Raw genomic sequence first — 14,700 nt, forward strand, 5'->3', positions numbered from 1 at the left:
GCCCATGTATCTAGATGCGAATCGTATCGTCTTTTACATGAGAGATTCACACCCCTAATACATAGCCATATTCTACAGTTTTTCATCCTGCACATACATTCTTATTCTTAATACTATTATAATGTTACTGTTTCTGCACTACAATTGTACTGCTACCACACTGCACATAGCTGTACATACTGTACATATCTGTCTATATGGTTCATACTAAATATCCATATTTATTCAGTTTTTCTGTAATATATTCTGTACATGCATATATCTGTATTGTTCTTACTACTAATGGTACTGCCATTACAGTGTATACATTGTTCATATTACATAGCCATATTTATTCTGCTATTATAAGGTAACTGCTAATACACTGCACATATTTATATTTAATTTATACTACTCGCACCTTCTGCAAAACAATTGTATACTGTCTACACTGCACTATATTTCTTGTCCTGTCTATGCACCACTTGTCTATACTTTGTATATCACATTGCACTTTTCTGCTTTTTTGCACTTCTGGTTAGACACAAACTGAATTTTGTTGTCTGTACTTGTACTCTGCACAATGACAGTAAAGTTTAATCTAATCTAATCTAATAGGCCTACTCAAATCAAGTCCCAAACATGTTAACCCTTTTATAAAACATTGAAATAAATAAGGCCTATTGGTAGTCAATGATTGAAATCGAGTCTCTATCATGCATTTTATTATACCTCAGATAGAGATGATAGATATGTAGGCTATGCAATTCTAGAGATTTTAAATACTAAAACACAATTGCCTGTCAGAAAACTTGGAAATACATGTAAATGCTTGCTTAGCTGTAGCAAAGTCCTTTTAGGCAAGTCCCTCCACTCGGGGCCATATTGTAACACTTTTTGGGAACGTATCAGACATCTATTTCGGGCAGAACAGCGTTTGCGCAAGGCTTCACGAATCACGATATTTTTTAGTCTATGATCACCCCATACATTTCTATGGGAGAATATTTTGAGTGCTGCGTCTCCTAATCAGAATGCCTATGGCTGCAGGCTTCCATAGCGACACATGCCAATGGACTGTGACTCACTAGCTCCCTCTTTTGTTTATATCGGGTAGTGCAGCACATTGGAATCTGCTCAAGTGATTCATATTCTGACAGATAGCATCTGATTATACACCTCACTTTACCACAAGGCTCAGTCATGAGGGTTTTTATGTGACTCATGTTGTTGTATCATATGGTGATACAAAAACAAGTCAATACGGTGTTAAGGATAAACTCATCTGGTACTGTGTTAAATGTACGCCTACTGTGCAGGTGCTGTGACGCATGCAATTTGGACTAAATTATCTCATACACTCTAAACCCAGATTTAGTTGTAATAAATATGTTAGGTGGTCACTACTAATGTTTGTGTGTTTTGTGAAAACTCTATGTCATAACTAAAAGAAATGAGTTGATTGTACTGTTTAAGTGAAATTTACAGTGCACTGATCATGTTAAGCAGAGACAACGATGTATGTTTTTGCAAGGCAGAGGAGGGGTCTAATAAAAATTCTGCCCAACCATTCCTCCTGCTTCTCAGTCCACACAGACATGAATGACTGCGTCTTGCTGCTGTGACAAATAGGCTACTACATTAAATGGTGGGTGAACTTTCTGATGAACTTGTTGAAAAATTAAAATTCTGATGAAATAACCGAAAATTATGTTCAGTTTGACCAATAGTTAGCTGAATGTTTGTTTACATGATTAACTTACAACCGGAGAAAACAAAGGTAACATTAGCTTCGTTGTTAGCATGCTAGTAGTCTTTCGGACAGTTAGCTCATGGTAGCTTCCAATGGGTGTGTATGGCAGATTATAACAATATCACATATGTTTTCGTGTAAATATACTTGTATTGGTGCTACTTAGTTTAATTCAGACTTTATCATTGAAATTGGTGTTTCTGTCTGTAGACAGTTTAGCTAACCATAGCAGCACATGTTGGTTAGCTTTTAGCTAATGTTAGCCGATGTCCATTTACCCATTTGTTGCATTCATAGGTAATATAGCAAACTTTTATTTCGAGTAAATGAACTAAAAGTTTGTTTTCTTATGTTCTTTTTTTATAGGTTCTTCATCTATAGTGGATGTGGAATATTTATGAGTTCAAATGTTGTTTGTTCATGTTTTATCAATAATAAAAGGCATTCCTATACGGGACATTCCAGGATTTTGATACATTTCCTGTCCCACCACTTAAATCTCAAATGTACATATCCAAAATATCTAAATGACTATTTTTTGTGAATAATGTACTTGTTATAAGACAAACTGTAAAATTTGGTGGGAAAATAAGCTCCTTAGATATTATTCAAAAGACTGAATACCTTTGGACCACCTCAAAAAATGGCCATTTTCTCTTGTCCCACACATTGGGTGACCAACTCCTTTGCCAAATGTAACAATTAAAATAAGCTCTAAATAAATTACTTCCTCTTGTATATTGTTCATATTCATCTCCTTTACTTATGAAAACAATTTCTTTGATCTACATTGTATTGCATGTTACAGTTTTTATGCTATTAAGTTGTGTCCCACAACATGCGCGCAACCCTGTTACCATAAGGAATTTTACCTGGCAGAGAAAGAGCTAAAAATATTTGTCTACTGGCACAAAGGAAGTTACAACACAAGGACATTTTCTGCTCACATGGCAAGACCAAAGGTAAGTGCTCTAACAATTTTCAGGTTTTTTTCCCAAATATGTTTGTCCAAGTTGCGTGTGTCACTCAGTGAACGCAACTCTGTTACTCATATTGTACGACTAATATTGAGTAGAGTCGAAATGTACTTTATATACTTATATAACCATGTTTGTCCTTGATCTTGTATACATAGCTAAATTTTACAGTTAGCATCTGTTCCAGGGGTAAACCACAACTTAGCCTAGATTTGCAACCCTGTTACTGTAGAGTACCAACTTAAGCATCTAATTGAAAAAAACTGCTTTGATACCTGAGCTTGATGAATCAAACTTTTTGATAGTCTATTACCTGTAGTTAATAAATATATGACTAAAAATGATCAAATTGAAGATCAATTTTTCAGAAGTGGCCACCCCTGAAATGTACCAAAATCCTGGAATGTCCCATACATTGTGATGAATTTCTCTTCAATTTTTAATAAAACAATTAAATTAATACAGTAGCCTAATCTTAAAAAAAAAAAACAATAGGCATGTTTTAACAAATGACCTGGATATTGCCTTCAAAAGTTAGTGTCTCCTAACCGTTTAAATACCTTCTGGGCAGATCACATGAATGCCATGAAATTCTATTAGGTAAATAATTATGACTATATAATATGAAAAAAATGACTCGCTTTGGTGTCTCACACCACACTGCCTGTCTTCAGTGAGATGAGATATTTAAAATACTAGAGGTGATAGTGTGCAATCAGTATTGCCCATGTCTGATTAGGCAGATACCACAAGGGGGGCATCAAAGCATGCAGCTGTAATGACAACTTCAATCGTTTCCAAAGTGATGCAGAAGCAAGCTGTCATCTAATGAAGAGCTGCAGTTCTTTTAAGCAGATAAAAAAGATGGCACATCTCAAACAGATCTCGTTTCAACACCGCAGGACACAAGATCATTAAAATCATGCACCCAACTTGACTTACTGGTCTCCGTCTATCTGGCAATAGCAACAGAATCAGGGTACAGGTTGAAGAAAGTAACAGGGTCAATGGTCTTATAATAACATCATGCCTTTGCCTGGGGAAAGCCTCACTTTTAACATTTAGAATTAGGCCACAAAATCAGGATAGTATGTGTGCAAAGGCGAATCCTGGTTACCAATAGCTATTGACACTTATTATGCACTTCTCAAGTCACCATTGCACTATTGCTTACAAGACATTCAGAGAACTTCTGAGCTGATCTTCTGATCTTTTCGTACCACCGATGAAGCGGGAAACTTCTGCTGTTGTCATGTCTTGGTGTATGTTTTTCTCTCATTTAAGAGGCTGCTAGTAGATATAGCCTTCTGTTATGAACAAATGTTCCTGCATAATGTGGTCTCTGATGTGCAGAAACGTAATGCCTTCTGTATTTGTTAATAAGAGAGTGACTGGTCCTTTTTCTGATTTTGGTATTCCTGTAGTCTGACACAACAAATAAAAACAACAACAAATGAAACACATCCTGAAATGAGTGTAAAGGCAACACTTTTTATTCAACCTACTGATAAAACTGTGACTTTTTTCCAAGTGAGATTATGGCACAATACTGACTGAAGAGAAAAATCTGAGGATTGATTTGCAACGGCAAAGAAACACAAAACAAAATAAAATAAAATCACTTGTTACTTGAACCACATCATCAAACAACTGATTTTTTTTATTATTTTTTTTACAAAAGGAATGTATCAATACCACAAAAAGATGCAATCAGCTGGTACTTAGAGAAGACTGATCAAAATACGGAACAATTAAGAGTTAAAATCTAGCCCATTTAAGAACTGTAACAATTGTAAACTTTTAAAAATGTGTCAAGTATACGCTGTGCTCCATTTTAAATGTACCAAAGTAGAAAGCAGTGAAAACTGCGCACAAACACACAGACCCACCCTCACTCCTTGTAACCTTGCTCAATAACTAAGTGGTCAGAAAATACAGAGGTTACCCAGTAGTCTAAACAGGGTTACAAAAATCACACCCCCATGTGCCAAATCCAACCACGCTATCCTGTAAAGTAGGCTACCATTTGAATGCCATGTTTTGGTCTTGAAGAAGTAGTTCATCATCAGTTGAACTCGCCGGTCATAAAATGTACCACTGGATCACCTGTGCTAGTGTTCTGCCAATTTATTTTTTATTTACTGCTTACAAAAGGAACCAGAAAACAGCTAATTTGCACCAAGCATTTCTGTACAAACAGGTCAGCTAGTAGGACGATGTAACAACAGCACTGTTGAGCTGTGTACTAGCTTCTCTGGGTTAACTAAAGGTATACCACAGGGCAGATGAAAACACTTTTTTTGATTGGTCAATCTGCAAACATTTACATTCAGTACAAAATGTTTGTTCCGAAAAGCCCTGGCCAAAGGGATGGACACAGCAGGTGGGTGTGTATATCATGTCAGAGAAGGATACTTTATGTACACTTGCAGTATAAACAGTGGGGGTGAGGTGGGTGGTGGGACTACGCATAACAAACATAACCCTTCAAACTGGCCTCATTTTCACAACTTCCCTCCTTACAATCTCTCCTAACCCTTCTCTTTTTGACCTCTATAAATGCTTTTTTGGCTTTCTCACAGGTTTTATAGTTTCTCACCCATACATGAGGCACCAAGGCTTTTACACCATCTCTTTCATTCTTTCTCACCTTCTCTTTCTCTCTCTCTCTCTCTACTTTTCTCTCTCACACTCTTGCCCTCTCACTCTCACTCACTCACTCTCTCTCTCGCTCAGTGTCCAGGACTGAAGATGTAGTCCAGGGCCTGCCTCTCAGCAGCTGCCACATTTGGGTGCCAGAGGTCCACCATGAAGACCACCCTTGGGCCGTCCTCTGCGGTGCCTAAAATAAATATTGGATCATGAAAAAGAATAGATGACATCTGTTCAATGTCAAAACATTACAAAAGAGGAAAAATACACATACATACATGGAAACAAAAACAAGGAAAGTCATTTTCATTCAACTGACAAGCTTATAAGCATGTTTTTAGACAATAAACAATTTGGCTGATAAAAATCAATGACGTTGCATCTGATGCTTTCTATAACTGATGGTTTTTATTCACTTCCATATCTAAACAGTCATCATCATTTGGCACTTTAATTTCCCTGTCTCTGTCACGCTCAAACAAATCATGTACATAATCTTTCTGGTACAGTTACCAAAGAATAATTAAGAATTTGTTAGATGCTGTCCATCTCTCCACCTCTAGCGTGTTCCAATACCATGTTGTAGCTGTACTGGTATGGTGAGATGATCTCAGTACTTCAACAGCTAGAGTGTGTGTGGGCACAGGGGGGAACTGAAATGTTGCTATACGTGTCCCTCTTGAGCTACTAATGTGTGTGTATGTGTGTGTGTGTGTGTGTGTGTGTGTGTGTGTAGGTGTGTGAGTGAGTGTGCCTCTGTGCGAGTATGTTTATGAAACATGTATGTGTGTGTTTATGAAAGTATTATGTGAATGTGTGTGTAAGTGAGACAGAGAGAGAGGGATAGTGTGTGACTGTGTGTGTCTTACCCTCATGAAAGGCTGTGTGCAAGAAGGAGTCGTCAAACAGCAGGCAGCTGCCCTCCGACCAGCATTGCGGCTCTCCCCCAACCACCAGCTCACAACCAGCGGGCACCTTCAGACCTACACACACACACACACACACACACACACACACACACAGAGTCACTCCCGCAAAGCTCGGGACAGTATCCACACTCCATAGACCTTCCCTGCAGTGCTCATACCAGTGGCAGTCATTTCCATATCAATCTGGGAGTGAGCTCAGCAGAATGTACACAATCACATTCTTCAGCCCACAGCTCAGAACAGGGAAAGCTGCCATGTCAAGCTCCTAACAAGAACATGCACTCTGAGACGAGGCAGCATTTTCTGTCTGTCTGGAAAGATCTTGGATTTGTCTTGTGCAGAAGGAGGCAAAAGGTTTGTCATGTCATGTGTAGTAAGATCAGACAAAACAATTCCAAAGCCACAAACTGAAGCTGGAGTGTTTCATCAACATTATGGTGATTCTGAGAGTAAATGCCACGCCCCAGTATGTCTGGTATAGGCGTAATATAACAATGGGGTTTCTTCAGACTGGCTTTGAACATGTAAGTGTACAGAGATGAGTGTCAGTAACACTACTATAGTTCTAAATCATATGAAAGCTAAACAAGGCATCGGTGCATGCATGCAGTCGGCTATCTCCTTCTTTGGTACCTCAGTGTGTGTGTGTATGTGTGTGACTCACCCAGGTGACAGCGCAGGCGCACGTTGGTGGGGCCATAGTGCTCAGCGATAGCGGCCCCCGGCGTGATGACCGAGAAGCAAGCGTTGCCGAACACGTTGTTGGCAACGAAGGTGCGCAGCTGTCCCAGGACCCTCCAGGCACGCGGGCACCGTCGGGCGTTGACGGCGAGAGGCGTGCCCTGGTTCACCAGGTAGAAGGTCCACCATTGGCCCCGTGGCGTGCTGTTGGCCTTCCATCCCGGTGGCAGCGAGGAGGACGTGGCGGTGGGGGGCAGCCGGTAGACACTCTCGAACTCTGCTAGCAGCGCAGGGAAACTCCGTTCAAGCAGCTCAACATCGTGCTTCTGTGCGTCGCGCGAGAAGAAGGGCGCCGAGGGCAGGTCTGGCAGGAAGAAGACCTCCGGCTTCTGGATGGAGGGCCGCCCCGAGAGCAGGTAGCGGCCCTGGTCGCGCACGCCCTTGTGCACGCGGCCCATGCCCGCCCAGGTGTAGCGCTTGGCGTAGTCCTGCAGGCTGTGGTAGAGCCTCTGGTTGAGCCCTTCACCGGCGTGTGTGCAGCGGAAGCACTCGGGCGACTGGCAGTAAGCGAAGCCGTTCAGCTCCTCGCCGGAGCATTGCCGCCCCTTGGTGCCCCTCCCCAGACCAGCTCCGTCCGAGGGTATAAGGGAGCCGACGCGGCCCGGCACTGCCAGGCTGCCGCGTCGGTTCTCGGCCACACCGTAGGCGCCTCGCAGGCTTGGCATGCTCTGTTCCCGCCCGACGCGGTAGCAGTACCACACGAAGAGTAGCGCCAGGCACAGGGCAGTGCCCAGCACGCTGGACTCACACTCACGCATTGACTGCATGCCACCGGCCACAAGTTCACGCATCCTCTCCAGTGACCAGTCCATTTTCACAGAGAGCGAGGAGAACGCTCACACACAGAGACATACACACATGCTCAGTCAAACACACTTGTACTGTTCTGTATGTCTGCAACTCATACATTCATGCTGGGATTTTTAGCTGGCTCTACCTCACCTGTGCACACACACACACACACACACACACACACACACACAAGCTGGCAAAGACGAGCTGAAAAGGTTGCCGCAGTCTCCAATCCCCAAGGATGGCTGACGGGACTTCAGTCTGATGATGCCCTCATCTTTCCTCCTCGGAGGCAGTGAGCGAATCTTCAGCCTGGAAGACCAGAGAAGCCTGTGTTGAGCTCTCCTGCACTTTCAGACCACACAGAAGAACCCTCTAGGGTGATATAACCTCCTGGAAGGAAGACGAGAAGCTCCAATCTTCCCTAACAATGGGAAGCACAGCGACTTCAGGTAGATAATGTTATTGGATCCAGTTGAGGAAAGTCCTGGAATGGGACCGTTCAACAGAAGGTCCACAGTCAAACTCCTTCACTACACATAAACTATTTGTAACTCACACCTATACACCCATACGCGGTGTGGCTGCTCACATCAGAAGAGGGTTGATTCCAAACAGAGTCAGATGAAGAAGAGTGTACTAGATGCCGTCAGTCGAACAGAAGGAGAATGTGACCCATCGGCAGGAAAACGGGACACACAGGAGAGTTAGAGTCCAGGAGGGTCCGAAGTGTCAGGCAGGGAACTACTGTGGCAATTCAGCTGTTCCCTTTCTGCCCGTTTAGACAAATGTGCGGGGACAGCAGACCACAGGGCATCAAACTCTGCATGAGAGAGAGAGAGAGAGAGAGAGAGAGAGAGAAAGAAAGAGAGACAGAGAGAGAGAGAGAGAGGGAGAGGGAGGGAGAGAGAGATGTTAGAGTAAGGGAGCGGGAGAAATAGAGAGGGTTGAGGGAGAGAGAGAGAGTGAGTGTGTTAGTGAGCGAAAGGAGAAAGAGGGAGTATAGTGAGTGAGTGAGTGTGTGTGGGAAGGAGGTGAGAAACAGAGAGAGAAATATAGAGTTGAGTAGGAGGAACAGCAAAGAGTGGGAGAAAAAGAGAGCGATTTAAGAAAACAGCACACAAGAGAGCTCTTGAGGTGTACTAAAAAGAGGGAGATACACATGAAGTGACCTATTGAAGGCACTCTCTCTTTCTCTTTCTCTCTCTCTCTCTCTCTCACACACACACACACACACACACACACACACACACACACACACACACACACACAACCAGTGATATTCACACCCTCCATTGACACACACAGCAGTTTAAATATGTGACTGAGACAAGAGACAAGGACTGCAGCACAGCCTGACATTACATTTGAAAATCAGTTGCCTCCTCCGCACTGCACAGTACAATATCATGAGTCACCCGACTATCAGTGCTGCAGTTTAAAACACAACCTGACATATAACCTAACACACACACACACACACACCAATTAAACGTAGCAAATTGGCTCAACCACAATCAAACATCTAACGATGATTCAAACTCAACATCGGACAAGACAAAAAGCAAATAGACTGAGACAAAAAGGCACCATAACATCTACAAATGGGTAAACAATGGGTACAAATAGCCTACAGGCCAAATACATAGAAACGGCAGGGGGAACTCCCACGCACTCTCAGACGCCCGGGCGTTCTGCACATCGATAAATCCAGTAGGCTAGACCAGACCCCGTGTACGCTATCATACTGCAACACTCAAGAGGGTAAACAATGACTGTAGGTTAATGAACGCAAATCATCGACAGATAGACGGTATGGCTAATCGATTGTGACGTGTTGTTGTCTTCCTGGGAAGCATATCACACAAAGGCCAAGTCAACAGAGATAAACTCGAGCTAACTTTACAGTAAAAATGGATTCAAAGCCAACATCAACAACAAGACAACCATTGAGTGTACCCCGCCCGTCCATACTGGCTAGCAACGTCCAAGACACCTTTATACAACAACTTCCACGTCTGTGCGGCCATCAAAAGAAGAGCAAAGCGGAAAGCCACGATTGCAGAAATCAAGCCAACTCGGAGACGCGTTACGATAAAATAAGAAAATGCGTCTCACCTCACCGAACAGAACGAACGACTTTCATAAACAAAAACGAATGGTTTCTGCATTCACCTTCTTATCTTTGCATCAACACGTCTTTCCTCTCCACTGGAACACGCAGGGCAGCTCTCCCAGTCTCTCTCGCCATGGTAAACGCTGTCATTCGTCGTCCATTGTGTCGATGACACAATCAAAAAACACGACAGATGCTCCGAGATCCACGGCCCACTCTCATCTTAATCCCATAACATTACACGGTGTGATATTATATAAATCAGATTACCTAACGAAATTCCTTTGTATGCCATTATAATAATAATAATAATAATAATAACAATAATAATACATTATTATTATTATTATAATTATTATTATTATGCAACTGCCCGATTTAAAAAAAGTAGTAGCCTAGTAATTCAAAATGTGATAGCTTTGGTGAATATGTCAGAAAACTAGTCAACTCATTTTGAAAATCTTCCCCTGCTTACTGGGTCAACCACACTGTCAGTCAAGTCCTTTCCACCTACCTGTGTTGCTGACCACATACTGCAACGGCTAGTAAGCGCCGCAGTGCAACACGCGGGGAATGATCATCGTACACTGGTCTGCCCAATCTCACATTAGTGCAAACTCATTTTAACTGCCGAACCACATTGTGTATTACTTAGCTTGCTGGTAAAACTGTTTCAATAGGCTACATTTAACCCATTTTACTACACAGTTAGCCTACATTCTGACGATTTTGGTCACGATTACGCATAGACGGCGTACAATGTAACAAGTGACCATTGCAACAATTGTAAGCTACTTGAAATAAGGAAGAGCCTAAGATCCCGTGATGCTTTGCGAGAGAGCGGCACCGAGGAAAACCTACGGGAAAATCCTTTATGCATTAGGCAACTTTTTGAGAAATATGTTGAAGGCAGAAAGGCCCCAACATAATTGGTTCCATGTGTTCCGATTGGATGATGTCAAGTTCTCAAGAAAAAACTGACGATTTTGTGGTAAAGTTCTCAAGAAACATGGATTGGTGGAAGTGTGTGTGTGTGTGTGTGTGTGTGAGAGAGAGAGACTCTCACTTGGGGGGGGCCCTTCACCTATCATTTCCCTCTTCTCCTCTTTCTTCTCAACTGCCTGATTTCTATCCCCTGTCTCCTGTGTTGGATTTCTTAAAACAACAAGTCTCTAAATTACTGAACAATAATTGATATAATTTGACAAAAGGTAGCCTAATATTTCTGCCATGAGATAATATCCTTCACAACATTATCCATCCTATATAACATTCATATAGCTTCGTTTTCAATGCAGGTTAGCTAACTGCATCTCCACTGAATTTCAACATACTGTACATTTTCATTATTTAGCATCTCATTGGTAGCCCTAGGCCTACATGTCTCACCTTCCCTCCTTCTATGTCTGCTCTTCTGCTGGCTTTCCAAAACGTTAACTTTGTGACAGCCTTTGTTCAGGTCAGGTGAATTAAGATTAGCCTATTGGCAGAAATTAACAAGACGTCAAGTTTATTTTGAAGTTTATTTTTAAACTATGTGAGCTGCGTTGCGTTGGTTAAAGGAACCGTATGTAAGAAATGTATTTCAATTAATCATAAAATGGCCCTGATATGTCACTAGACATTAAGAAATCATGTTAATTTCAAATACTTATATCACTGACAATAGTAGACCGGCCAGGCTTTGTCATTTAAAAAGTGAAGTTGCAGCCCTCAACTGATGTTGATGTTGTGTTTTGTTTTGTCATGTCATGTTGTGTTTTGGCCTGATGCGCCACTCTCCACCTATCTACTAATAACAAAGTCAGTAGTCTTTCGGCATGTGGGTTGGCAACCTCGAGTCAGGGGGGAGGGGGAGGGGATACACCGCTCTACAGTAATTTGAAAGTGATTGCAGTACCAGTTTTGGCCACAATCTTACATATGGTTCCTTTAATTAGTTTAGGACACACTCCGCGATAGCCTACCTAGGACATGTCAAAACGAAAGTAGAGTCGAGTCGGCTATCATGCAAAGTTGATGCAAAGATAATTGTCTCGTCGGCTAGGCCTACTTAATAAATGAAACGAAAAAATACCGAGGACATGACCTCGGTGTCCTCTATGGTAGCTACGGCCATGACTGTGTCAGAAGGTAGCCTACAAGATCTGCAGCCTATGACCCTGCAAATTATGCAACATTTGCTACACTGATGAGGAGAAGCAGCTCATTCTTAATAACAGATGGAGCAGGGTCCAGTATAAATATCCAAAGCCAATTTGGGAAAAGGCTCAGATGGTGCATCTAAAAAAAATAATATTGTGGAAAAGTGTGTTGGTTCAAGTTATAAACAAAACATGTTATAATCTGAACAAATATATGGTTGTTGGCAAAATGGGGGGGGGGGGCAACATTTCTACTGACGCCCCTTGACCTCGATATTTGAAAAATCCTGGCTACGGCCTTGATCAGAAGTGGGAAGAAGATGGTGACACTTAAGTATATATACTCTTTTGATCCTGTGCTCAGGGAGCAGTGAGGGGTTAGGTGCCTTGCTCAAGGGCACTTCAGCCTTTTCTACTGGTCGGGGTTCGAACCGGAAACCCTCCGGTTACAAGTCCAAAGCCCTAACCAGTAGGCCACGGCTGCCCAGGACACTCTTTTTTGTCTTTGCATTGTCACTTTCTCCACTGGGTAAAAGATTAAAGGAACCATATGTAAGATTGTGGCCAAAACTGGTACTGCAGTCACTTTCAAATTACTGTAGAGCGGTGTATCCCCTCCCCCTCCCCTCTGACTCGAGGTTGCCAACCCGGATGCCGAAACGCTACTGACTTTGTGATTAAAAAATAGGTAGAGGGTGGCGCATCAGACCAAAACACAACATGACATGACAAAACACAACATCAACATCAGTTTGTGAGGGCTGCAACTTCACTTTTTAAATGACAATATCCTGGCCGGACTACTGTTGTCAGTGATATAAGTATTTGAAATGAACATGATTTCTTAATGTCTAGTGACATATCAGGGCCATTTTATGATTAATTGAAATACATTTCTTACATACGGTTCCTTTAAATTAAATTGCGTCGCCAAGGCCGTCGTGGCTGCTGTTTCAACCCTGTACCCCAGCATGTTTACCCCAAGGGTAGGGTAGGTTGTAGCAAAAGAACACCCTGGATGTAACATCAGATCAAGGTTTGTGGTGTTCTTGCAAATGTGTCATTATTAGTGTCATTTGTTCATGTTCATGTTCATTTGTCATGGTTCTGGTGCTAAACCAAGAACGGTTCCAACTATCCCTTCATATATGTGGAGCCTGCATTGTGCTTGCAGTTATTAGTTATATATAACTTATACGTTCTCACAAAAATAAATGCAAAACTTCAAAATGTTAATAGAATATTCAAAACAGACAAATGCAAATGTTGTAAATTGCATAATGCAAAACTTGTGGTCAGTACAATACTGACCTTTTATGAATATGAGATTCTAGTTCATGATTTACATTTCAGGATCTGTTTATGACTATGCAGCTGTCTTGGTGCACCGTACCGTGCATTTTATTACAATGTCTTGTTACTTCTTGTGCTGAAGTAGGCCTGTCTGAACACTGTGCCTGATGCCGCTCTACTCATGGAACTGATACAGAGCATGGTGCTCAGTAACAAAACAGTCATGCCACTGATACCCAAGAAACAAATAATCAACCCTGAGTTGAGGGCTGCTTCTGTTTGTACACTGTAAGTCACTCTGTATAAATGCATGAGCTAAATGACAGATCGTGCAAAAATGCTTTAAAAATATGAAGTGTATTTTGTGCATTTTTCACACTAGAAGTCACTTTGGATGATGCATACTGTATGTGAATTTGAATATTCAATAGAAACTACCCACTGTACATTTGGCGTGATGCCTCAATTCCCTACATGACATACTCGTGCTTATTTGATGTGATGCACTGTATGGGCAAGATGGAGCCTAAAAGACCTCAATAATACAGTTCAGGACCTTTTAAGCTGAAGGAACACCTGGTAGCATGTAGCTGTATTTTCTGACCTTCTCTACAGGAAGTGTTGGTGCAGACACTATTGAGCTCCAGAAACAGCTAGAGACACTATGTTCCCTCCTTCATCATCCTTGTGTGGCCAGTTCATTGCAATTGTTAGAATCTACAGCATACCCTTCTGAGAACATGACATTCAACATGATCTCCTACATGTTGATCTTATCAAGATTAACATTAAGGTGTCGCCTCACCCAGAGTTTGAGAAGCTCTTGGGTCAGTCAAGCACCGTCCATATCTGGAATGTTTTTCACATGCTTTGTATGTTATTACCACAAACAAGAGAAACACAAATGTACAAAGCTTAAAGGAACCGTATGTAAGAAATGTATTTCAATTAATCATAAAATGGCCCTGATATGTCACTAGACATTAAGAAATCATATTCATTTCAAATACTTATATCTATGACAACAGTAGTCCGGACAGGATATTGTCATTTAAAAAGTGAAGTTGCAGCCCTTAACTGATGTTGATGTTGTCATGTTGTGTTTTGGCCTGATGCGCCACCCTCCACCTATCTACAGTACTAATCACAAAGTCAGTAGTGTTTCGGCATCCGGGTTGCCAGCTCTGCCAGTCAGAGGAGAGGGGGAGGGGATACACCGCTCTACAGTAGTTTGAAAGTGATTGTAGTACCAGTTTTGGCCACAATCTTACATACGGTTCCTTTAAACTGACTCCTCGATGTGTGTAATTTGCATAGTCTTGCA

The 14,700-nt window shown here is 41.9% G+C and overlaps 1 protein-coding gene and 1 long non-coding RNA gene across 7 annotated transcripts; one reads left to right on the plus strand and one right to left on the minus strand.

Moving 5' to 3' along the window:
* The first annotated feature begins 1,512 nt into the window (after nt 1-1,512).
* On the plus strand, nt 1,513-2,930 carry LOC121715650. The gene is made up of 3 exons (XR_006033660.1): nt 1,513-1,627; nt 2,099-2,238; nt 2,541-2,930. It is a non-coding gene; the product is annotated as an uncharacterized LOC121715650 (long non-coding RNA).
* Nucleotides 2,931-4,180: 1,250 nt separating this feature from the next.
* Nucleotides 4,181-10,736, minus strand: asphd2 (aspartate beta-hydroxylase domain containing 2). Of its 6 annotated transcripts, none has more exons than XM_042101527.1 (5): nt 9,999-10,211; nt 8,416-8,646; nt 6,955-8,135; nt 6,231-6,344; nt 4,181-5,551 (listed from the first exon to the last, which is right to left on the minus strand). In XM_042101527.1, the coding sequence occupies exons 3-5, from the start codon at nt 7,841-7,843 to the stop codon at nt 5,442-5,444; spliced, it is 1,113 nt and encodes a 370-aa protein (XP_041957461.1). In that variant the 5' UTR covers nt 7,844-8,135; nt 8,416-8,646; nt 9,999-10,211; the 3' UTR covers nt 4,181-5,441. The 6 variants fall into 6 exon arrangements, with proteins under 6 accessions (XP_041957461.1, XP_041957460.1, XP_041957455.1 ...); XM_042101526.1 differs by having other exon boundaries at nt 6,955-8,310; XM_042101521.1 differs by lacking the exon at nt 9,999-10,211 and adding an exon at nt 10,454-10,736 and having other exon boundaries at nt 6,955-8,646.
* Nucleotides 10,737-14,700: the final 3,964 nt, after the last annotated feature.

This window comes from Alosa sapidissima, chromosome 8, assembly GCF_018492685.1.
Source record: "Alosa sapidissima isolate fAloSap1 chromosome 8, fAloSap1.pri, whole genome shotgun sequence".
Classification (NCBI taxonomy): domain Eukaryota; kingdom Metazoa; phylum Chordata; class Actinopteri; order Clupeiformes; family Clupeidae; genus Alosa; species Alosa sapidissima.